Here is a 26,109-nt window from a genome sequence, read left to right as displayed (position 1 = left end):
TGCGCATTCACGTGGTGGTTCCAGGCAGGGGTGCCGATGATTCCCATTACCATGACGGTGCCCAAATAACATGCATAAATTATCTTAATGAGTTTAGTCTGCATGAGAGGAGAGGCACGGTGCAGCGGCTGCAGAGGACTGAGGACTGAGTGGAAATGTGAGTTTGTCTTAATCATGACTTTTACATTTAAAGACTGAACAATGCAAAATGTCTTTAATTTAAACACATGGAGCACAACAGGAACAGGCTGTGGCATGCAGGAAAACAACAGCATTTAAAGTGGGACTAAAGTTTAAATACTAGATACTGCAATTTAACCAATTTTGAGTCCGTTTGTGGACATTTCTTCTGATCTTCTCTACTTATATTACTGTTAAAATACATTTTTAAAACCACATTTTCAGCATGTACAATGTTTAAACTTGTATTTGTGTGGCGTCTTTTTCACTGGCACTACCACAGGGTGGCCAGGGGGGCCACAGCCACCCCACCAGGGTTGTAAATTAAGTTTTTTTTGTCCAGCTGCCACTGTTGCTGGTGGATTCCAAAAATGTACCAGCCTCTCAATAGATTATTATTGTTTTTTGGCTGGTAAATGAAACAAATCTAGCAGCTACTTGTACATTTAACCCGCATGTGGCTGGTGCTAATTTACAACCCTGCATGCCACCTCCGTGAAAATAATCAGAAACAATTGGAAGCCTCTGTGTGGTGTATTTTAACTTGATTACGGTTGTTTCCAGTAAATGTTTTGTTCCTTACAGTCTATATACTCCTTTAAATTAAAGCAGTATATTTGTCCCTTTGAGGAAAAGGACGATCAGCCTATATGAAGAGCAATTAATCCCCTAACACATGATTATACAGGTACATAACCAGGCTGCTCTCATGCACTGTTTGTAGTTTTCCTACAAAAAGTAATGCACCAAAATTCGTACCTATCCCACTTAATTATGAGCCAGTACCTCATGCATAACCCATGTAATTTAGAAAGGCTGTGATCATGTGACCAATGCGCTGACAGAAGTAAAGAATAAAGCAGGAAGCAGTCTTGTAAGGAGGCAGGTTGGGGTGGTGGATGGATCACAAAACACAGGACTTTCCCCAGGAGACTGATGCTTAGAACTTTGAGTGAGTCATTTTAAGGCACATCGTCACCATGTTTCTTTTCCTAACCCTAAACACACTGACTTTAAGTGCCTAAACCAAACCTCTGTAACTATACTTTAAGTACGATATGTTATTCGTGGGGTGCAGATTTGTAGGATATTATACAAACTGTTGTATGAGACTATGTTGACGAAATACATTAAGTATGATAAAAAATAGGACACGCACATCCCCGAAGCCCACTGGGTTGGGTGCTGGATCACAAAGTATCAAAAGCATGAAAAAAGACAAAACACATTAAAACAGAATTGTTGTGGAACTCAATATGTTAACTGCACCAGTATGAGTCTATGCACATCACATAATTAGTAACATTAACTGTAAAATACATAACCAAAGTATATCAGTATGAGATTCTTTAACCCTCCATATTGACATAGTTTTTACCAATATACTACAACAGAATTCTTGAAGTACAGTTATAGCTTTTGGTTTTGGTGTGCCACCCAAAGATTTTCAGTGGCCCCATCTGGCCTCCCCTATAAACAAATTCTGGGGGCACCAGTGGTCTTTTTAAAAACCTGTCCAGGCTCTACAGGTGAAAATTAGCCTTCTAAGCTAACTGTCTTTGGACTATCAGGCTGAGTGGACTCTTAACTGTGACTCGTTCAAAGAAGTCCATGCTGAAGTCCAATGATGTGTTTTATCATGATTTATTAAACAAACAACTGAATAACTAAGGCAAAATTAGATTAAATATTATGTCTTATTATAACGTGATTGCGATTACATTTTGTGATAACGGTCAACAGAAAATATTGGAGCCAAAACTCACCCTCTGTGTCTAAAAGACCACCACACCAGTGAATGAACAGGTACTACCAGAAGTGACCCAAAGAACATGTACAGCCTAAACAAATGATAAATAATGAGGGTTAAAGACTCATTCTGGCTCCTACAGTCTTATTTGTGTTAGATTTAAGTCCCTGAAAAGTAACAGAACCAAGCAAACTAAATCATTATCTTATAATTCTCACTTTTCCTGGCCAATAAAGCCTCAGTTCAATTAAAGTAACACAGGCTCACATTAATGCATGTGAATAGGTTTATGAATAATTCAGGTAGAGTAAGTAGCTTGAAGAGGGTTAAAACTTTTGCAGAATAATTTATTTACAAACCTGTTGGCTGACACGACGTTTGTGCCGCATTATTTTCTGAAATAATTAACGGTTAATGTGTCAGCCTATCAATATTTCTATTGGGACCATTCCTCTATATGGGCCTGCAATCACAGATGGATTCCTGAACGGGCCTACCTGCAAAATATCACTCAAATTAACCCAGATTGTCCAGAACGAGACTCAGAAGGACCACATTGAGATACAAAGAAACTGCAGAGACACACAAAATAACTACAAAGGGACACAAAATGACAAAGGAAGACATGAGATTACCTCAGAGAGACACAAAACCTCAAAAAGATGCACAAGGACTACACAGACACACAAGAAAAAATGAGTTAAAACCACTACAAAGTCTGCCTGTCTTGCTCCTATGTAGGACAGGTGGTGGGGGCCTTTAGTATATCTGTACCCAGGGGCCCACTGTCACATAATCCGCCCATGCCTACAATATAAATCTATATCAATACAGGCCTGTCTCTATAAATCTTTCATTATTACCTTATACAAACATGTCCAGTTTGGAGTCTAGACACAATATTGACTGAGCACTTGCGTGTGTTTAGACATTACACAGAGGTAAAACCTACTGACCTGTTTGGCTTGTTGGAAAAGAGAGAAAAACATGTTTATGTTAATCACCAGCAGGTCTGTTTATTCCTCTACCTATTAAAGCTCCTCATGTTGTAACCTATTGATGTGGCGCCCCCATGTGGTGCTGCAAACTTTTAGGCCCGCAGGCACCAGACAGCTGCTACACCTTCCTTCAAACTGTCAGGATTGATAACATGAGGTGAATTGTGACTCAGATTATGGACAGGTAGAGTTTTATTTCTAAAAAAAAAAAAAAGTGTAATATTGTGTGGAAAACAGGATTAAATGGTATAAAATTAAATTTCCTGTTATTTTATTTTGAATTATTGATCCATTTATAAATTTGTAAATGTTAAGAGAAAGGAAAAATGAATGCTTATTTGCTCTTTTTATGGCTGTGTGGGTGTGGATGGCCTTTTCTTTCATTGCGCTCATGTTGATGCTCTGAGCTCAGTAGCAAAATGGCCTCTGCCTTTTCATTTGTAGGATTTGGTTGTGCGTTTTTTTCATTTCCAGATTGTACAACTGCTACAGCGCCCCGTTGTTCTCTGTGTGGATGGTGGCTACAAAGGAGGCAGGCAGCGGCGCACAAGTCCCGCCTGTATTTCCCTCTGGAGGAGTCTCAGTGTCGGAGCTCCCGACTGGGGATTGGAGCGGCGGCTTGTCAGTAACTGAGCCCACCCTTCACACAGTGTGTATGAGGGAAACCGAGCCAGACAGTGACGGATCTGATCTTCCACTCATCAGCTGCCTGTCACACCAGCACGCCACGATACCGACCCCGGAGCCTTTCGCCTTCCGCCGCCGCCGCGCTGTGACACCTGGCCGGGATGGAGGGAGAGATGCAGCCCGCAGATGAAGGGCCCTGCGCCCCGAAGATGTGCCGACAACAACGGGGTCCGTACAGCACCCTGAAAATCTTCCAGAGCAAGCGCTCGGCGGGCAAGTCGCGCTTTGACAGGTCGGCTGTGGTCGAGGTGCCTCTGTTTGGCGACGGACACCACTTCACTTTCCATCCCGAGCAGCCTCATCATTTCCAGCCGCACCATCACCACCACCACCAGCAGCAGCGTCTGCAGCAGCAGCAGCAGCTCCACCAAACCAGCGTCGCTATCAGCAGCAGCCAGCAGCAGCATCACCCGACGCCCCAGCAGCAGCAGCAGCAGCAGCAGCAGGATCGTTTCCCATGTGAGAACAGGCCCAGCAGCAGGGTCCCGACATCCACCTCAGCGGCGGCGGCAGCATCTCCCGGTACCCAGCAGAGGCGCGCCAGCAGCGGCAGAGCGGAGCCCAGATTCTCCCCTGACTGCACCTACGGGATCAGCTCAGGTGGGTTTCAAACTTACTCAGAGTGAGTGATGAGAGTGACTCCTGGTCATGTGTGCAGGTCTGCTCCATCTTATTCTCTTAGATTTGGGATGTTGAGACTTTTCTGAGCTGCATGTCCTGATTGTGGAGCTCATTTTGGGTTTTTGCTTGAGCACAAAGCCTCCCCTGAGTCTGTAAACTTGAAGGACAAAACAATATGTCACTAAAAAGAAACATGTCTTTTGTTCACCTGCATGTTTTTGTTCCCATTTCTTCTTCTCCCCTTCCTGTCAGCAGTGATTGATTTGCAGCTGTAATGAGAGCAGTCATGATTGAATCTCCAGTGTGCATGTGCTAAAAATTACATTGGGTAATTGTCTGTCCATGTGTGTGTGTTTACGTGTGTGTTTTCCTATGTGTGTGTGTGTGTGTGTGTGCAAGAAGGGCCCTCACAATCTCCGGTTGAAACACATTGTTCTGTGCTAATTTTTCCCCTCAGCTGCGGTTCATTAGAGGGGCTGTGCAGGCTCAGGGAGAAATGTGTTCCCCGTGTGGAGGGCGGGTCCATGGGAGCCAACATTAAGATGAAAGCAATGAACCTAATCCTGTCAGTTACCAAATTAAACATTACATCTCATCCTCTAATCAGATATTAATCTCTTTATCACTGCTGGAAGCAGAGGCTCAATTTGCTGCTGGTTATTGTTGCTTTGCAGACAATTGAGGGTTCAGAAATTGAGGTGCTCAGGTTGCACTGTATTAACTACATGAGAATTGGGAAACGTGTGAATGAAGTATCATAGGTTTGATCTAAAAATAGGAGTTATCTTTAGCCTACTTCAGTCTGTGAAAGAGCAGCCTGATGCTTTGTAAGTCTTGATGATGACCCATTGTTTGCACCCCTTCTGGCGTGCACGTGGTCCTGATTTCACTCATGAAATAATCACACAAAACCATATTTTCCCCTGCTCATATTACACAAGATGCACCATCCAATCCCGGGCTAAACGTGCCGTGCATTCTTACTGATAATGACACATCAAAGTGCTTTTTATCTGCACGATGGGAGCAACTTAATGTCCCTCACATGCCTGGAAAAAAACTTGATGCCCTCCTCGTGAAGAGAGGCAGCAGAGACCCCTTGGACTCAGCAATCAGTTCAGCACACAATAACACAAATTGCATTGAAAAGCCGTTCCCAAAGAGTTGTGATTAAAATAAATGGGGCTCATAAATTTGCCTCTGCCGAGCGTGTTGTTTTTAATGAAATTTTATGAGGCTCTCAGCTCACAGTGCCACAGAACTGGTGAGAGAAGAGAGGAGAGGAGGGTGGCGGTGGGTGGGTGGTTGGGGGGTGTGCAGGGTGAAGGCGAATGGTATCAGATACATCTCGACGGGTAAACAGAGACAGCACGCATATTAATAAATGCGACACATCTGCGCCAGGCTGATAGACACGTCTGAGCGAGTGGCAACGCAGCAGTGGCCGCCTAGAACTCATTTTGTCTGTGTGTGTATTAGTGTGTGTGTGTTTGTGTGAGGACAGTGGACTCATAATCATTACATGGAGGTATGTGTGAGATCATCTCATTGAGACGTGCCCAGACTACCAGGGAAACTGTATACTGAGGCTCGTTTCTGGACAATAGCTCCGTGCTGATTCTCTTTGCTCGGCTGGGTTTGGTCGCAGCAGATACTGTGACTTTAGAGTTTATTGACATCTGAATAAATCAGCATAATCAAGCTGACATTTCTATGAGCAGAGGAGCCGACTGTATGTGGAAAGCTTTGCCACAAAAAGACATGGTGGGGAAGAAAGAAAGAAAGAAAAGAAGGCAAACCAGTGAAAGACAAAACACAGAATCACTCACAGTGTTTCTATAAGTGTCGCTGCTGCTCTCCCACAGGAAGTACATCACTCAAGTACTGTACTTCGGAGGTACTTGTACTTCCATCCTCTGCTACTGTCTGCTTCACTACATTTCAGAGGTGAACACTGGACTATTTACACCACTACATCTATTTGACAGCAGATTTAGATCTAGCTTTAAAAAACACACACGATTTAAACTCACAAATTAAAATGCATCGTTAGAAAAAACCCAGCTTCTTTGACTGGTGACCTTTCACAATAAAGCAATCTAGCTGGAGCTCCTTGTTGATAAGCTGTCAACAGTTCCACTAAAGAAGAAAGTCACTTCAAAACTTCTCACATGGCTTCATTAATCAAGTTTTCGAGGCCCAGTGAGGTTAAATTCTACAATATTTCACAATAAAAGCACAAATTGGAAACAGTTTTGTTGCAAAACCTATAATATCCCTGCTTTTCTCCTCCATTTCTCATCTCACGACCCCTCAGATTTATTTTCAGCAGACGCTCTTAGCACCCAGGTGTCCGTAGCCAACAATGCTATTTGCACCCAGGTGTAAATAGCCAATGTGGCTATTTACACCTGGGTGCAGGCCTATATAGCATCACGGCAGAGACAGGCACCCAGGTGTCTGTAGCCAACAATGCTGTTTGCACCCAGGTGTTTACTCCTGGGTGTCCAGGCAAATGTCGAAATATGAGGTTTACACAAACGGGTCTATTCAGCTGTTCTACAAAGGTTTGCTTACACGGTACATTCAGCAGCTTTATACATCGTAAAACTGAAAATAATAACTCATCTACGTCTAAAAACAATAAGCCAGCACTGGACTCAAATCTGAATCTCCCCATGTGAAAGTCCTCCTCTATTTTATGTTACGTTTTATTACAAAAGCAAAGTCACTTATGATTTGATGGATCCGGCCTACCTCTGCATCCTTCTGTGTGTCAGCTCTGGTAGTTACCAGCTACGCTCCTCCAAGTGGTTGCTTTCTAATGTACCCCGGGTTTTAACACATCAGGGGAAAACTGCATTCTCCTACTCTGCACACTGGACATGGAGCAACCTTAAAAAGATCTAAAATTAGAAACACTTATACCCATTGATGAATTTTAAGGGCATCATAAAGAATCTGGTGACAGAGACGTGTGCTTGTTTTTCTAGAGAGGCCACTATGTTTGAATAGTTGTTGTTTTATTGAAGATTTATGTATTATATGTTGTATTATATGTTGTAACATGGCCAGGTCTCTCTTGTAAAGGAGATATTTAATCTCAATGGGACTTCCTGGTTGAATAAAGGTTAAAAAAAAAGTCCTGTGCTTAACCCATTAATCTGCCTTATCTTAGTCCTGCCATGGACTGTGTCCCACTTTACACTACGTCACCTGACTTTTTAGCAGCACTTGTACATTTTACTTGTACATTTACCACTTTAATCTCAGAGAATATCGGAGACTGGCTAATACTATCCCTTACATGACCTTTTTGCTTTAACCCTAACCGCCTTTGACCTCTATGCATCGACGTAACAAGTATTAGCCATTTAGAACATGTCATAGGGATGGGTGTAAGTAGCCGACTGGCTGCAGTGCCCAAAGAGGTCAAGCACAGATTAGGAAACAGTCCCAAGAAAACTCTATGAATACAGATTTGTGTCGTGAGACCTATTTTGTTCTTCCTCCCTACCCTATTAATCTTTTCAAAACCTCTCAGATTTGTTTTCTGACCCTCACGTTGGCTGCTGGAAGAAACTAGCTCCACTTCAAGCTACAGCAGTAACATACAGTTTGCATATCAATGCATCAGTAATAATTATTATAAGTAATAATGCCATGTATTATAATGTAACACAGGGGCCACTTTTCTGTAGAGTGAGTACTTTTACTTTGGAAACTAAAAGCAGATTTTTTGATAATACTTCAGGTCCTTTATTTGTAAAGGAGTTTTTCTTGTACTGATACTTTTACTTTAGTAGTAAAAGACCTGAGTGCTTCTGTCATCACTGTGTTTAGTGTAAAGTATAATGTCTGTTAAAACAGGATGATAGCCAACAAGGAAAAGATCCATGAAGTTGCTGCTCTGGAGCTTTTGACTGCATCACATGAGCTTCATCATCATATTAAGTTAACTTAATTGTCACAGAACTGTAGATGTTGAGACTTCTCATCCATCCTGACTTACAAGTTTCATCATCTATATTCCAAAGTGAACTCAATCTGTTGATGTAGACCCAGTGATGCAGCTCAAAGCTCCAGAACAGCTACTAAATAGACCTTAAGGTTAGATTGTTTTGTCAGCTGCTGTTCCCAAGGTGAAAAATGAACTGTGAACATCAAATATATCCATCTCTGAACACAGTAGACCTGTAGATGATGTTAAAGTTCATCCCCACCGTCTCTGATCTCTTGATTTTGCTCTGCTACAGAGAATCGTCTCATCCTGGATGCCTTCGCCCAGCAGTGTAGCAGAGTCCTCAGCCTCCTCAACAACGGCCGTCTCCTGGAGCCCTCCTCCTCCTCCTCTCCCTCCTTCACCTCCAACATCAAGCTGGAAGACGGGCCAGGGGAGGTCCAGGCGCTTCACTGCTCCTCACTGGGGAAATCCAAACCTGAAGAGAGCTCATCCACCACAGACCCAGAGGATGAGGCCCAACAAAGCCATTTAAACCAACAACAGACCTCTGCCGTTCTCCGCATCTTCACAGACTCCCTACAGAACTATCTGCTCTCAGGACCTCAGCAGCAGCAGCAGCAGCAGCAGCAACATCTGGCTGCAGGTCTGGAGGATGAGCAGTGTCCGCTGGCAGAGCCCGGCTCAGGGGTGTCTCCTCCGAGACACAACCTGGGAGGCTGGGGCTCGCCGACTCCGTCAGAGTCGTACGGCCACCCGTCGTCCACGCTGCCTGAGGAGGAAGAGGAGGAGGAGAACTGCTGTCCACGCTGCCTGGAGTTGGAGCAGGAGGTGCTGTCTCTGCAGCAGGAGAACGAGGAGCTGCGCAACAAGCTGGAGAATATTCCAGGTGCAGTAGTGAAAGCTAAAACTTCACAGGGGTTTGAGTCTCTCCTCTGGGATTGGTTAAAGGTGCACTCATACAGATTGATGACAAATTAAAGGGAAGGTGTTTTTCCGTCATGAGCATCTCCTGCCAGAGATTCTGGGCTTTATTCACAAATAACTATACAGCTGAGGCCCTTTCATCCTCATCAGTTATTGTCATAATTCTAATATTCAACTATAAAAACTTTGTGTGCCAGTCCTAGCTTACAACGGAGTGTAATGATCGGCTACTCCAAGGGTTAGGGTTAATTTCTTGTGTCATGAAATTGCTCATATGTAGCCGGTGTTTATTGGTAGCCTATTAACAGGCATGTAGGTTAAATATAAGATTTGCATCCAAGCAGGTGTTAAGATGGCGTATCTAGTCTTGCTGGAAGATACCGCAGCAGTGCCTCCAGGAGACAGGGCATCTTCAGAGACCGACATGACATGTTTAAAGAGAATGTCAATCGGCTTATCGGCTGTTTTCGACTGCCGAGACATTCACTTATATGTTTGCTGCTTTCCCCATGATACACCCTCTAGGCAAATGTATTTCCTTGTATAGAGAAATGGGGGCGCGGCAGCATGCTGATGCCAAATAGCACCTGTACATTTACGCATGGTGGTGAGAACAAACGTGGCCGGTGCACACGTGTTGTGAACCCAACAGTAATTTTGCGTGCACACAGTAAAAACATTTCTACGCACATGTTAATGAACACGGCCCTGTGTCTGTGTATCTGGAGAGCTACTGGAGACTTGGCTCAGACTTCAAAACAGCTCTGGTTTAATGTCTATTCATTTGCTGATTGCAATCCATCAAATAGTTGTTGAGATATTTCAGTTTAGACCAAAGTGATGGACCAGCATTGCCATCTACAGAGCCAAACAGCTCATACAGCTAGAAATGATGATTAAACTCGATAATCAAGCGAATTAATTTCATGTAGATTGATTAATTGACTGTTTCAACACTACTTCACTCATTTATTTAAGCTCTTTAATTTGTCACCTGTCTGTATATTTCAGGGAAATTAGTTTGTGCTTCTGCATTAATCAATACTAAACCTACACGTCTGTGCAGGCGTCATTTATTTAGGTTAAGTTTGTGTGTGTCATCAGTTTCAGAGCCACACGCTGTCACTCTCTAAATGCATCACAGAGTTTGGGGCAATAGTCTTAATAGCATCTATTTTTATTAAGATTTCTGCTCTCCCCAAAGCATTCACAGCTCCCCAGTGTCACCTTAACCTAATTTGCACTAAACCGGCTCATTTTATCTGCGTGTTGAGGGGATGTATAGTCATATCTCAGCCTCTTTGCTTGCTTGCTGGGAAATTTCACAATGCATCTTTATTTTTGGTCACATTGTCTTTATATACAGTTCCCTGTCAAAATGTTCTCGACTACTTCAAGACTGTTCTTGAGTTTCACAACCAGCTGGTCCAGCCGATGCCGGAGGAGCAGCTCACTGAGGTGAGGAAACAGGCTGCAGTGCATCATTCACAGCTATTCGAAGCATGTGTGATCGGTAGCATATGTTAAGGTATAAAAATATCAGGTCACATTCATCTCGCATTATTAACTTCTTTGTTGTGTAAATTGTGTGATTAAGTGGTGTGAAAATACGTAATTATAGAAAACTTTGTCTCTGCAGGAAGAAGAGCGGCAAACAGTCTTTGAGGTCTGTGTTTCATCCTTTGATAAATTCTGTTGTTTATTAAGAACATAAAGGATTTTTGTGTGTATTTGTGTAATATGTGCCTGTGAAACCAACAGGAAGTGGTGGTAAATAAGGGAAATTGACACTAGATGATGCTGTACATCCTGTAAGAAGGCAAGGAAAACAAAAGAAAGAAAAGTCATGGTGACAGTGATAGCAGCTGCATCTGAGCGTCTAATGGACAGAACCATGATTTGTTTGGAGACCAATAACAAGGAAGACAAATGCACATATTTAGATAAAAATAATAAGTCAGCAAGCATCATGTAATGTGTGTTTTCTAATCTTGTGTAAGGATTCGTCAGTCAGAAGTCGAAACAACAAAGATATTATGGGTTAAAGTGTGATTTTTAGTGCCCGCCCCATTGACTCTAATAGAACTGACACCAAAGTCTGGCTTCTCGAACGCTGTCACTGTCACCATGACCTTCTTTTCTATATTCCTTAAAAGAAGGACAAAAATAAATTTCGAAAAACTCTAGACAATGCAGTCAGATTTGGAGCCATGTGAGGCAGCAGGACGAGTGTAACCATGGCATACCTGACCTTCCTCTGACCCTCACACCTTCTGTCTTCCTCCTCCCCGCAGGGCAGTAAACAGCTCCTGGAGAACTACCCTCTCTTCATCTCTAACAAGCAGTGGGACGAAGCCGTCAACTCCTCCAAGAAAGACGGCAGGCGGCTGCTGCGCTACCTGATTCGCTTTGTCTTCACCACGGACGAGCTCAAGTTCTCCTGCGGTTTGGGCAAAAGGAAGCGTTCAGTCCACTCAGGAGATCCAGGCCTGGAGAGACGGCCGCTCAACCCCGTCAAAGTCAGCTGCCTCAGAGGTACGCGGCCAGAAAAAAGATGTAAAGTATTCACATGTTGCTCCAGTCTGCTCAGTTTAAGTGATACATTAAGGCTTAAACACAACACTGGTAAAACTCCTGCAGTTGTCCTACAGCCAGAAGCTCTGGCAAAAGTTTGCTTATAAAATGTTAGTGTTGTTTGAATGATGTAGCGCCATGCTTATTAGAGCACTCCACTTTTACAGCCCATGTTTCAGACTTGAAAAGCAGCAGTAACTAACAAGTGAGCTCAGTATTTATGACCCCATAACAACATGAAACTGAGACTGTGTTTAAGTGGCAAGCAAATGTCAGCCAAATACAATTTTTGATCACATGGATGTGGGTTATCATATTATTATATATATATAAGAACTGATACATTCCTGGTCATGTGATTTCAGTTATAACCAATCAGATTGCCCTCCTACTCCAGTTGATCATTGCAACCACAAGGCATCATAAAGTTTTTACTGCTGGAAAGATCGTCTTAAAGACACAAATACTTTTGAAATTGGTGCTACATGACCAGAGCAAACATAGAAAAAAATAGCTGTGGCATTTGGTTTTATTTAAGAGGTAGAAAACCTACAACTACCAAAATCCATTGTGCCAATAAACGCTCCCACTGGTGGATGACTTAATGGAAATTTCGCAATTTTTCCACAGGAAACTATATGGAGGCCAGGTGGTAACACATGATCTGAAATTACCTTTAAACAGTGAGATAAAATATGTTTCTCTATGGCGAGAAATAGGCAACGCAGTCATAGAATCTTGGTTCATATTTGATAAGCACTGCCTAATTTTACGGTTTGATCTAAAAAATTTCAGCCTCTGTTTTCACAATACAAGAAACAGTGAGGCGCCATTTTCCTGTTCCCAAACTCTCATAATACAGCCAAACAGTGCACTAAAATATGTTTCTGAAGACATTTTAGGTGAGAAATAGAGTCTTGGTTTATATTTGATCAGCCCTGTTTTCATGGGTAAATGGGAAGTTTAGCATAGTTCATTTACACATACTGCCCACATTGTAATGATCCAGAGCTGGTTGAAAATGAGCAAAGTATCCCTTTAAGACAGAAAAAGTCAAACTCTATCTTTTAGCGTAACACCTTTACCACTATTTCATTCATTTCCACCATAAACTGTCTCACAATTTATTATTTTAAAACTGCTATAATGTTTTTTGGCCACTTGGTGGCAGCAAAAACAAGTTTAAATACAACATTAACATATTATTATCTCATTATCTTTTAAGTTCATATGGTGAACTTGTTAGTAAACAGTTGCTTATTTACACATCTGGCTATTTCAGAGCAACGTGATAATTTATTTAGAGTCGTGTTTTTGTCTATCTAAGTTCAATATTCACTCTCTGTTAGCTCTGTTTTGGGTCTCTATCAACTCCTAAAGGGAAATATCAGGGGCCGGTTGCACAAAACACCTTAAGTTAAGATTTTCCTTTAAGTCCTAGTCAAGGTTTTTTTTCTCAAAATAAAATTGGTTGCATGAAACATCCTTAAGTTTTCTCCTTAAGGTTTCCCTAAAATGTTGACTGAAGTATTTGTGATTTTCTCCTTATCTTGGTCTTATACCACAGGAATCCCTAGACCGTTGCACAAAAGATCTTAACAACAACAAGATACCTCTGACTCTGTCTTAACTGCAACATGACCAAGTTTATGGTGATAAATGAAATAAACTAATTCACTCTGAGAAGAGTTTTCTGCGACCAGGAGAACCAGATGGATACGCTTTTGATTTGACTGAATTAATTTTCATTGCAATTTCTTCCTACAATCGTTTTCTGTTTTCTGGTATTTGGGGATCAGATTTACTGTGCAGGATGTGCTTTCTATGATTGTATTCATTCAGAAGTATAATCTCCTCTAATCAGTATGGTTTTCTTGCCTTCTTTTATTCTGCCATTTTTTCAGTATCTAATTATAAGCCAACTTTGTGAGACAATAACAGGCATCACAAGCGTGAGTCCAAGCAAACAAACAGTCTCCATGGAAACTTTAACCGCTGTAAAATCTCTTTCAACGCAGTTAATAAGTTACATTTTTCCTTTAAAAGGAAACCTTTTAAGGGATTCTGTGCAACTGTGTAAGTCCCTAAGCTGAGGAGAAATTTTGAGGCGTTTTGTGCAACTGGTCCTTGGTTCTTAAACTGCTGAATGATCCACTATGTTGACCAGCTAGTCTCTAACTGTGTCTGTGTGCTGTTTGCTGCTGAGCAGGTAGTGTACTGTCAGCTGTTTAGAGCTTTTTCATTGACATTGGTTCCCTGCGCGGCCAAAAACAGCAGAGAGCAATGAGAGTGAACCAAAGCAGTAAAATTGTGACTGGAAAATTGGCCTGACAGCAAAACAATGAGCCTAAACTCAGTGTAAAGCTTGTTTAAAGAAAGGGGGGGTGCAGATTCATGTGATAAATCTCTTTAAGTTTCACATTGTCATTTCATACATTGTTATTTCTTTTCACACTGATCTCACATCCAAATATAAGACTGAGCATTCATACCTGTAATTTGACTGAGATAGTTCTTTTGGATCTTGTGATTTAAGTCCCATGATCATAGTTTGTGTGACACATGTACAGTGAAGTTTAAAGTGTCACCCCTGTCGAAGCCCGATACAAATCAAGGTTTGTTTTGGTATGTTTGATCTTTTTTTGATTGAAAATCTTCCCGCCAGAGTTCATCCGGATGCACTGTGCCTCAAACCCAGACTGGTGGATGCCCTCCGAGGAGCAGATCAACAAAGTGTTCAGCGATGCTGTCGGTCACGCTCGTCAGGGCCGGGCGGTCGGCACGTTCCTGAGCAGCAGCGGCAGCAGCACTAGCAGCCTTTACATGGACGCCTTTGACGGACACCTGTCACAGGACGAACTGTATTTAAAAGGCTGCCAGAACGGCCAGTCGGATTGAAGTTAAAGGAGAAGCAAAAGACAAATGCCTGAAATGTAGCTGTACAACAACATATCCCAAAACACTGACCTTAACCTGTCACTTTACACAGTGAAGAAAACATTCCAGAGGTTTATCCTACAGAATATAACCACAGTCTCTCTGAACCACTTTCAGTAGTTTGTAGCTTTTTTGCCATTTTTATACAGACAATTATGTTTCGTTAAAATTTGACTCTTAAGCTGTTTTAAACTTTTAAAATTTGAGTCTTCCATTTGCTACTTTTTCTATAGTTTCATGTTTTGAACAGTTACGTCTCTATCAGTGGAATATTTCTGTTTGTTATGTTGTGTTTTTGGGATGGAGTCCCAGTTGAGTTTTTTCACAATTTACTTGCAAACCTTCAGGTCATCAGGAAGCTATTTGTGTTCATGTTACTCAAGCCAGAGACTTATTATATCCATCACTGACACCACAAGCTATGGAGGCCCATTTCCACCAGTGTGATGAAAACAAAAGATCCTGTGAGTCATTATAAAGAGAAACTCCCTCAAAACGACTTAGTGTCTCTAAATTATGAGAAAAAATTCTCCAAATAATGACTTAATAATGAGAAACATTATTAAAATGACGATTTTAAGATACTGATTATTTTGAGATACCATGTCATTAATTTAGCAAGTTTCACTTTATTTTGAAACACTAGCATATGATTTTGATATCAGTCATTATTTGGAGATACTAACTCATTTTTGAGAAAAGCAGGTCATTATTTTAAGAAAGTCTCTGTTTTGTAGATACTAACCTATTATTCTGAGAAAGTTTGTCATTATTTAGAGGTACCACCTCGTTATTTTTGTGATACTATTTTTATTCTATTTTATTTTTTTAAAGAAAAGTCATTATTTTAAAGATGTTCCTTGATATTTAGAGATATTAACTCAATATTTTTGAGATACCAAGAATTTGTCATTATTTTGAGAAAGTTTCTCATTTTTTTGAGATACTAAGTTATTATTCTTAAATACCAAGTCTTTATTTTGAGATACCAAGTCATTATTTTGAGATACCAGGTCATTATTTTGAGGTCATTATGGGATACCAAGTCATTATTATGCGATACCAGGTCATTATTTTGAGAAACCAAGTCATTATTATGAGAAACCAAGTCATTATTATGAGATATCAAGTCATTATTTTTGAGATACCACATTGTTATTTTGACATACCAAGTCATTATTTTGAGATACCAGGTCATTATCTTGACATACCAAGTCATTATTATGAGATGTCAAGTCATTATTTTGAGATACCAGGTCATTATTTTGAGATACCAGGTCATTATTTGGAGATACCAAGTCATTATTATGGAATACCAGGTCATTATTTTTGATATACCAGGTCATTATTTGGAGATACCAAGTCATTATTATGGAATACCAGGTCATTATTTTTGATATACCAGGTCATTATCTTGACATACCAAGTCATTATTATGAGACATCAAGTCATTACTATGAGATGTCAAGTCATTATTTTGAGATACCAGGTCATTATTTTTTAGAGACTTTCTCATTAACTTGAGATACCAAGTCATTATTTTGAGATACCAGGTCATTATTCCAGGTCATTATTATGGAATACCAGGTCATTATTTGGACATACCAAGTCATTATTTTGCGATACCAGGTCATTATTTTGACATACCAAGTAGTTATTATGAGACATCAAGTCATTATTATGAGATACCAGGTCATTATTTTGCGATACCAGGTCATTATTTTGAGATACCAAGTCATTATTTTGCGATACCAGGTCATTATTTTGACATACCAAGTAGTTATTATGAGACATCAAGTCATTATTATGAGATACCAGGTCATTATTTTTTAGAGACTTTCTCATTAACTTGAGATACCAAGTCATTATTCTGACATACCAAGTCATTATTATGGGATACCAAGTCATTATTCTGACATACCAAGTCATTATTTTGCGATACCAGGTCATTATTTTGACATACCAAGTCATTATTATGGGATACCAAGTCATTATTCTGACATACCGAGTCTTTATTTTGCGATACCAGGCCATTATTTTGACATACCAAGTCATTATTCTGACATACCAAGTCTTTATTATGGGATACCAAGTCATTATTCTGACATACCAAGTCATTATTATGGGATACCAAGTCATTATTCTGACATACCAAGTCATTATTTTGCGATACCAGGTCATTATTCTGACATACCAAGTCATTATTATGGGATACCAAGTCATTATTCTGACATACCAAGTCATTATTTTGCGATACCAGGTCATTATTTTGACATACCAGGTCATTATTATGAGACATCAAGTCATATATTAAGTCATTATTTTGAGAAAGGTTCTCGTTATAATGACTAAACAGATCGTATGTTTTTTCATCACATTGCCTGTAATAAGCTTCTCTACGTAGCACCTCCACCTTCCTATATCAAGGAAAGTAGCATTTAATATTTCTCCACCAAATTCTGCGTCATTGGTGAAGCACCTTTACTTGCAACCTCTTCTACAGGAGTGCCTCTGAGAAAGTCGTTTTGTTACCTGTAGTGTTGCACTTTGCATCCCCATGTGTTTTTCTTAATTTGAATCGATTCTGACGTGTCAAGTTTTAAAAAGAAAAGTGCATTCAAAGTCTTTCCAACGTGCTCAAATGCAGCTTCCCTTGGGTTGAAAGAAGTATTGGTCAAGGCTGATCGGTTATAAGCTTCCTGCAGCAGATGTCAGGATATGCAACTGAAAAAGAAAAGTGCGTCATATTGCAGAAGAGTCTTGATAACTGCAGAGAAGGTAGCATGAGGTATCCTAAATTAGTGTAAAATGCTGTATATGGCAGCGATATAATGCTGATGACGTTATTCCAATCATTAAAAAGGAACAACACAGTGGAGATAAAAAAGGAGACTGTTTTCTATTTTATGCTAATTTCTGCACTTTCATTGCTGTCATAGATTATTTTATTCATCCTGACGTAAAAAGTCTTCAACTTACAGTAAATTTATCACATTTTACTTTTAGTTTTTCATCAGTGAGAAGACTTTTTGACTCAGGATGAATGAATGTTGCCATAAAATAATGCCTTAAACTTGATTCAAGACATCCACAGTACAAAGTGTTGATAGTTTGTGTGTTGTTACGTAATCACAACGTGGGTTGTTACTGTCTTCTTCACTATGAAAGACAATATCCACGTCTAAATCTTTATCTTTTGACCCGAGTGGAAAAAAAATCGAGCACTTCTTGTCTGAACCTCTTATTTGCACTTTTTCGTGTCTCCTTGTGGCTGTAGCTGTCCCACAGTGAGAATTTAACCATTTCTTATTCTTTGTATTTATTTTATTTGGTACTCAATAACTTCACTTCACGACACCGTTTTCTACGTTTTGAATGTACCAGATTTATTAGGTCAGTTTGCCACGTCGACAGTGCTGTGTAAATGTGTAATATAAAGTACAGTATTGTGTGAGGTGTTCTCTCTCTTTCTCTTAAAGAAGCCAAGTAGAAAAGTGCCACAGAAACCTTAAACAGTTGGATTCTGTCGTTGTGTTGCTGTTCTGAATGTGAGCGTTTATTTGTATTTACTCCCTCAAAGTGGCTGTTATCAACACTGTGAAACATCAGTAGGATTTTTACAAATCTAATAGCTTCTGTTGTTTTTTATTTATGATAAATAAAATAAGCACTGAAGCTGAAAGCTTACATTGATGATCATCTATCTGTTGTTATATATGTGATGTGAACTTATTCTAGACATTTGTTTAATTCTTAACAATCAGTTTAAAGGGAGTTTTTTTGTGTGTGTGTCACTGAATAGCCTCAAATATGTGATTCCAGATTATGATGCATTCCATCCATCCATTTTCATCCACTTGTCTGAAGCAGCAGGCCAAGCAAAGCACCCCAAATATCCCTCTCCCCAGCAACACTTTCCAGCTCCTCCTGGGGGACCCTAAGTTGTTCCGAGGCCAGATGAGATATGTAATCCCTCCAGCATGTTCTGGGTCTGCCCCGGGGCCTCCTACCAGTGAGACGTACCCAGAACACCTCTACTGTGAAGCACCCAGGAGGCATCCTGATCAGATGCCCAAACCACCTCAACTGACCCCTTTTGATGCGAAGGAGCAGCGGCTCTACTCCGAGTTCCCTCCGGATGTCTGAGCTCCTTACCCTATCTCTAAGGCTGAGCCCAGCCACCCCACGGAGGAACCTCATTTTGCCGTCTTGTATCCACGATCTCATTCTTTCGGTCACTACCCAGAGCTCATGACCATAGGTGAGGGTTGGGACGTAGATGGACCAGTAAATTGAAAGCTTTACTCCGTCTTCACCTCTTCATGATGTATTGTATAGTTAAATTTTGTAACATTTGTATGTTACATACATACCATATCAACGTTTCTAGAGTGCCGTAGCTTATGAGCTGACTTTATGGAGGTGGAGGAGATGGAGGATGACATTTAGGCCAGACTGATGTTCGAGACCAACAAACACCAAGCCATCAGCGTTTCCAGCGGCTTTTTAGCCACCAAAAGTAGGTGTTTTTTTAGCAACCTGTCACTGTGTTTCCACGGGAGAAAGTGCCACACAAAGTGATTGTTTTTTTTCCAGTTGGAATTGTGCCCCCAATAGTTGGTATTTTAAGCCTAAACATGATCTTTTCCTAATCAAAACCAAGTGTTTTTTGTGTCTACACGTAACCACATGTAACCACAGCACTGTTAAAATGTAAAGTTTCAACACATCTGCCACATAAAACATACAAATGTAATATATCCTTGGTACAGTGCCAACATTTATTTCCCAAATTTAAAAATTCCAACACCCTCCCCTCAGTATCTCAAAACAATATAACACTATTTTTCAATAACTAAAGGCACACAATGAATTTACAGTGGTGTCCTCCAACTGAACCCATAATATGTCAATGGAATAATCATTTTACAGCCCAATTTGATCTTCAGTGGGCTGGAACAGTAAAACCTCTGCATAATAACCTTTAAGTAAAAAACACTTCAAATTTCTTCCCTTTTTAGTGTAAAGAAGTCCATTCTGAAAATGTTCATCCATTTACAAAACAAATGATGAACAGTCAGCGATATCCTCAGAAAAATATGTGCAAATTGTTTCAGTTTTTCCACATTCAGTCAGGCCTCTGAGGCAGTATTATACATCAAGTATCTACTCACTGTTCTAATCTCTCCTTAGCGTTCACAAGTGCATCAGTATTAGGTGTGCAAAGTCATCTAGTGGGCCAGATTGGACCTTTTGGCGGGCCGGTTCTGGCCCTCGGGCTGTATGTTTGGCACCCTTACTATAGACCCTTCAACTGTCCCAAAAAATGTAGACGACTATCCTTTTAGAAATATATAAATTTCTCCCTCTCATGGAAATGGTGGTTCCTCAAGCTCAGGTCCTCTACCAGAGGCATGGGAGTTTGAGGGTTCTTTGCAGTATCTTAGCTGTTCCTAGGACTGCACTCTTCTGGACAGAGACCTCAGATGTTGTACCTGGAATCTGCTGGAGCCACTCTCCCAGTTTGGGGGTCACGACCCTAAGTGCTCCCATTACCACTGGCACCACTGTTGCCTTTACTCCCTACATCTTTTCTAGCTCCTCTTTCAGCCCTTGGTGTTTTTCCAGCTTCTCGTGTTCCTTCTCCCTGATGTTACTGGCGCTTAGATGCAGAGGATGTGGGATATATAGATATATTCCATAATCTTTGCCTATCAGTAACATTTGTCAGGATACCAATACATTTCACTTTGTCTCAGTGTCTCAGCAGACAGCTGATGTTTCAGAGGTCGGATGGTGGCTGACATGTTTTATTACATTAGAAAGAAATAAGAGGATGTGACTACAGCTCCTCCACCCGGGAGACTTCAGCATGTGTTTGTGGTTGCTCTCTTGTGCGCTGAGTCTTCTCACACTGAACTGTCTCTGATCTCCACCAGGTGGCGCTGTAGCTGTAATAATAACAGTAACGTGATGAAGTCCATCAGGAGAAGCTGGTCTCAAGCCAATGAAGATAAAGGACTGTACTGTGATTTTAAGGTATGTTCATGAAGGGTAATAGACCGAGATGTGCGTAAAATGAATGATAAAAAAAATAAATGAAATGCCTGATCAGGATCAGGAGTAAGGGTCTATTGATGGTTAGAATAAAAATAATTATATATAATTATTTGATGTATTTTTATATTTCAATCAGCTTAATAATTCAGTTAATAAGTCTTTTTTTTAATGGCTTTTTGTTTTTTAGGTTCTCTCCCTTTGTTTTGCTTGCAGCACCATGTGGTGAGACACATTGTTCCAGAGGTTTGGTCGGAAATCGTATTCCTGGAAATCAAATAATTTAAAGGAAGAGCCGGAAAATATTACATTTCCACGCAGGGTTCCGCCCAGAAACTTGAGTGTCTTCATTTTCTGCTGTTTCAGACAAAGACAATCTGCTGGATGTCCTCTGGTGTCCATGTCCCCTCTGTGACAGCACCGTGCAGCACACAGCACAGCAGCAGCAGCGTGTGTGTCTGTGGATCTGTTAAAGCTCCTGTTGGGTGTTTCTCTTTAATTCTGCGGCATCTCTCTGCCTGTATGCGGGCCTGCTGCTCCGGAGGAGGGCGGGCCGTGAGCACAATGAGCACATTTCGGACAGTAAACTAACTGATGCGACATGTACGGAGCGCGGACTGGGGGATGATCTGTGCACGCAGCTCCTCTAACTTGGTTTGCATTGATTGGATTTGGGAATGGCACGCGGAGCTTCAAGTTGAACCCCACGGGCCCGTGCTGCTGTCTGAAAACTGACCTCGGGTAAACCCTCAGAGGCTCCGCGGACTTTGGAGATATTCTGCAGAGGTGTTGTGGTTTTTGCGCAGCACGGAAACTCTGGCGCAACACAAAGGGGGATGATCTCCCTATCAGCTGGATCCACCAAGTGAACAGCGGGTATAAATAATAAAGGGGACACATTGGAGCTCGTGCAGCGGTGCAAGATGATGTCACTGATAGATCTGGACGATGATCAGCGATGGGTGCCCACTCATGTGAATGTCACCGTCCTCCGCGCGAGAGGACTGCGAACCAAGGGCAAGCACGGCAGCCGCTACCTCTACACCATCATCCAGGTGGGGAAGGAGAAGTACACCACCGGGCTGGTGGAGAAGGCGGAGGTGCCCGAGTGGAACGAGGAGTGCTGCTTCGAGCTGCTCCCCGGGATCCTGGAGGACGGCGGCAGGAGCGCCTACCCCCCGGGGAGCGGGGACCTGGTCCTCACCGTCATGCACCGGGTGCTGATCGGACTCGACGTGTTTCTCGGTCAAACCATCATTCCTCTTGATAGGATATTTCAGGAGGGAATGTGTCCTCGAGACGAGTACGTGGTGTTTGAATTTTAATCAAGTCTGCATGGAGTTTATCAGTTTACTGTTCACACACAAGGCAGAAGTGATGTGTCATGTGTTTATGTCAGACTGTGGTGGAGAAAGTACTCAGCTTTCACTTAGAGTAGTAATACTACAGTGCACAAGTAAAAACCCTGCATCCAAAATCTTGATGAAGTAAAAGTACACAAGTATTAGCATTAAAATATGCTTAAAGTACCAAAAGTAAAAGTACTCATTATGCAGAATGACCCATGTCAGAATCATATATATCACTGGATACATCACTAATGTTGCAGATGGTTAAGGTAGGCTTATATACTGCAGGGTGGCTTCACCTATTATAACACCTAATTGTTTCTTGATTATATTCTGTATTAATATTCTTAACCTGCAAAGTAACTAAAGCTGTCAAATAAATGTAGTGGAGTAACAGTTTAAAGTAGCACAAAATGGAAACACGTAAGTACAGTACAAGTACCTAAAATGTACTTAGTACAGTATTGGCATTAAAATAGGCTAAAAGTATCAAAAGTTAAAGTACTCATTATGTAGCATGGCCCATTTCAGAAACACATGTATTACTGGATTATAACTAGGGATGCATTAACGTGTACATCGCTAATGTTGTGGACGGTTAAGGTGGGGTTAGAGACTGCAGGGTGGCTTCATCTATTATAAGACCTCATCAGTTATTCATTGATTATAAACTGTATTAATATTAATCTGCAAAGTAACAAGTAACTAAAGCTGTCAAATAAATGTAGTGGAGTAAAAGTATAAAGTAGCGTAAAATGGAAATACTTAAGTACAGTAGGAGAGTAAATGTAGTTTGTAGTAAATGTAGTTTTCTCCTCACACCTGTTCTGACGATCTCCTCATCGTGATGTTGTTTCCACAACACAAAACACAGCAGCTGATTTCACTGATCCTCAACAATGAAATCAGACGTGTCGTCGTTTTGCAGGATGACACACAAAACTACCAAAGCTTGAACCCTAAATGCATACAGGCTCTTTAAGTGCTGGCCCTCTGGGCTGATACCACTCCAGAAGCAGTTCCCACAATGCACTGCAAATCAACAAGATGAGATGCAGTTTCCACTGTGGAACAAGATGTGATTGTAGCCAGAAAGCCTCCATCTTTACACACAGTGCACCTCTTACATTTCCATTTATACAACAGCACTAAATGTATCTTCTTATACTTGCACTGCAAAACATATGAGGTAGTTTACTGCTCACAGTAAGACAGAAGTGATGTGTCATGTTTATATGTCAAACTGGGACACACAGTGGTGGAGAAAGTACTCTTAACTTAAAGTAGTAATACTACAGTGTAGTCCTGCATTCAAAATCGTAGTATCTCAGTGAAAGTACACACGTATTAGCATTGAAATAAACTTAATATAACAAAAATAAAACGGATTGGCCCATTTCAAAAATCATAATATTACTGGATTATGTCCAGCGATGCATTAATGTGTACATCACTTTAACGTTGCAGCTGATTCAGTAAAGGTGGAGCTCATCTCAGCTTCTTTATTTTTTAGTTAATGGCTGCTGTAAGGACAGAGAAGACTTCAGATGCATTATCATTTTTTACTATTAGAGCACTGTATCCTTCTTCAGTACTTCCTGCACTGAAATATTTAAATAATCTTACTTTATCTGTGTCTTTTGGTGAGATTGCTGAACTTTGTATCAATGCTCTGATATAAATAGAACAAGGACATGAGCAAGACTGACATATTGTTGATCATTTTGAAATTTGAAAACTGCAGGGGATATGAAAACACTTATTTTTGGACATGCCAGGCGTGTCCATGGTAATTAACTACTGCTGAAAATGTGTAGTTGAGTCTGTGCTGTGTGGTTTAGGTTACCCAAAGTGAGTAAGAATGTGACTTCAGTTTATAAACTGTAAGAATAACTTCACTTGTTTTAGTGCTTGAACACGTGGCTTCGAATATCATCTATTTTGCATGACTGTGACTGTTTGAAGACCTCAGTCGTGCCACAGGTGACGCAACAGGACTCACCAGCAATATGTGAAATATCTCCACTGAAGCTATACGACACATCTGGCTTTAATTGTGGGCTCTCCACCCTCTCTACGCTCGGTGAAACTCACACTGAATTCCTCCTGTTAGTTTTGGCTCTGCACACTTTCTCTGGTCCACTAAAAGGATTTGGGAGGCAGGAACAGATGGAGGATTTCATTGGTTGACTCTTCATATAGTATCACACATGTCTCATACAGCACATACACGCACCAGGACCTCGTGGAATTTGAGTTGTAATTTCCCTCTCTGAGGATTGTGAAAACAGTTTATTGTGGAAGATTATGAGTACAATCCCCCGAGCAGTATTGCCAGATTATGTAATGTGTGGAAAGTATTGCCAAAAGGAAATCAATGTGTTTCGTCGCTGCTCGCTTTGTCCCAGGGAGTGGTCAGATAACACAAGCAACTTCTGATTTGTGCTTGTAACAGATAGGATCTCACTGCAGATATCCTGCTAGAGTAACATTTAAAGCAGTGATATAAGATTGACTGTCACAGTTTGGATGCTGACTGTCCCCTTTTTTTTCTGGCTCCAGATGGTTCAAGCTCAACTCTAAGGTGGGGAGGAAGGAGAAGGACCGTGGTGAACTTCAGGTAACAGTCCAATTCACTCGCAACAACATGACAGCCAGCATGTTCGACCTCACCATGAAGGACAAACCCCGCTCGGCTTTTGGCAAGCTCAAGGACCGAGTCACAGGAAGGAAGAGGGGGGACATGGAGTCTTCCTCGGCCATTGTGCCAGGCCGCTACGCCGCCCTGTCAGGATCCCTGGGGCAGCCGTTCGGAGATGATATGTGTGGAGGGCCGGTGGAGCCACGAGATGTGGAGGTAGCGGAGGAGAAGAGAAGCAAGATGAAAGACTTCTTCAAAGGGAGGCTGCGCAAATCGTCTGACACCAGGTCATGCTCGTCGCTGGCCTCAGAGAGTAGTGTGTCTTCCATGGCCAGTGATAACCCTGGCCCTCCACCCAGCCTGGATCTGATGTCAGACCCACCCAGCTCTCCCATCTACACGAGCAAAGTGAGAGTGGACGCCCTTTATGGAGAGACAGATTTAGCTAAAAAAGGTAGGCTTTGAATTAATTCATATGTGCATGGCATAAAGGCTGGTGAATGTTTTTATTATTGCCTGATAATAAGTTACATTCCCACAGTTTTTTAAAGCAAAATAAATAAATAATAAAGCATTCATCTTTACAGAAAATTAGCAGGACTTTTTCTCACAGCAAATGCCATGTGATTTATTTAATGAATATGTATATTGTTTGAGCCCCTTATATAGTAACTAAACTGATCATGAAACAAGATGGTCAGAATCTGGGTGATTAAACAATTTAATAGCAAACCCACAATAAATCGCTCTGTACCCACTACAGGTAAGAATTAAAACCATGCTCGAACGTAAGTGAACGGGCATACTTCAAGTGCAAAGTTAGTCCACTAAACAAGCTTTTTTTCCACAAAGACCGCCTCATATCGTTAGGATAAATGTCAGAGAACATATAGAAAAGGACATGTAAACGTGTTGTCTTACCTTACCGGTGTGGTGCCATGTTTGTTTACAATTTTGCTCTGCTTTCCAAAGCGCGGCAGAAATATCGCGAGAACAAGCCGTGATCTCATACTGTACCTGAAATCTCGTGAGAACAAGCAGCAACAGCTGGAAGGCAGAACCGGAGAGTAGCCTGAAAAGTTCATTCATTTATTTTATGAAAGATTTATAGAATAATGGCTGACTTTTTGCCAGACTTCGACTTTGTGGAGGCGGAATTTGATTTTGCAGAGTTTGATGGCCGCCCTTATTTATTTGAGCCAGAACACACTGATGAAGAGCTTTGTGAAATTGAAGAACGGAGGAGGAGAGAGAGAGAGGCGCAACAGGTAGAGGACGAGAGAGGAGGAATGGCTGCTGCAAGGCTGCGTAGCTCTGGAGATTGGTGGTGTACCTGTGAATACTGTGCCCACAGAAGAGGAATGCCTCTGTTGCAAGGAATGGGACCGGTTGCAGCCTTATTTTCAAGGTCTGGATGTCTGGATGTG

The 26,109-nt window shown here is 41.3% G+C and overlaps 2 protein-coding genes across 2 annotated transcripts in view; both read left to right on the top strand.

The window, feature by feature from the left end:
• The first annotated feature begins 29 nt into the window (after positions 1–29).
• LOC126389220 (BEN domain-containing protein 4) lies at positions 30–18,296 on the top strand. Its single transcript, XM_050042787.1, has 7 exons — positions 30–157; positions 3,403–4,215; positions 8,493–9,086; positions 10,491–10,582; positions 10,764–10,790; positions 11,419–11,659; positions 14,364–18,296. The coding sequence occupies exons 2-7, from the start codon at positions 3,717–3,719 to the stop codon at positions 14,594–14,596; spliced, it is 1,686 nt and encodes a 561-aa protein (XP_049898744.1). The 5' UTR covers positions 30–157; positions 3,403–3,716; the 3' UTR covers positions 14,597–18,296.
• Positions 18,297–20,931: 2,635 nt separating this feature from the next.
• LOC126389511 (rab11 family-interacting protein 1) overlaps positions 20,932–26,109 on the top strand; it is a 19,801-nt gene continuing 14,623 nt past the window's right edge. Inside the window, exons 1-2 of the mRNA XM_050043255.1 lie at positions 20,932–21,995; positions 24,604–25,136. Of these exons, the coding sequence (XP_049899212.1) occupies positions 21,616–21,995; positions 24,604–25,136 (913 nt within the window). The 5' untranslated portion in view covers positions 20,932–21,615. The remainder of the gene's footprint in view (positions 21,996–24,603; positions 25,137–26,109) is intronic.

Source organism: Epinephelus moara, chromosome 4 (assembly GCF_006386435.1).
Source record: "Epinephelus moara isolate mb chromosome 4, YSFRI_EMoa_1.0, whole genome shotgun sequence".
In the NCBI taxonomy this organism is placed as follows: domain Eukaryota; kingdom Metazoa; phylum Chordata; class Actinopteri; order Perciformes; family Serranidae; genus Epinephelus; species Epinephelus moara.
Note: the sequence above shows the minus strand (reverse complement) of the source record. Positions and strands in the feature narration are given on the sequence as shown.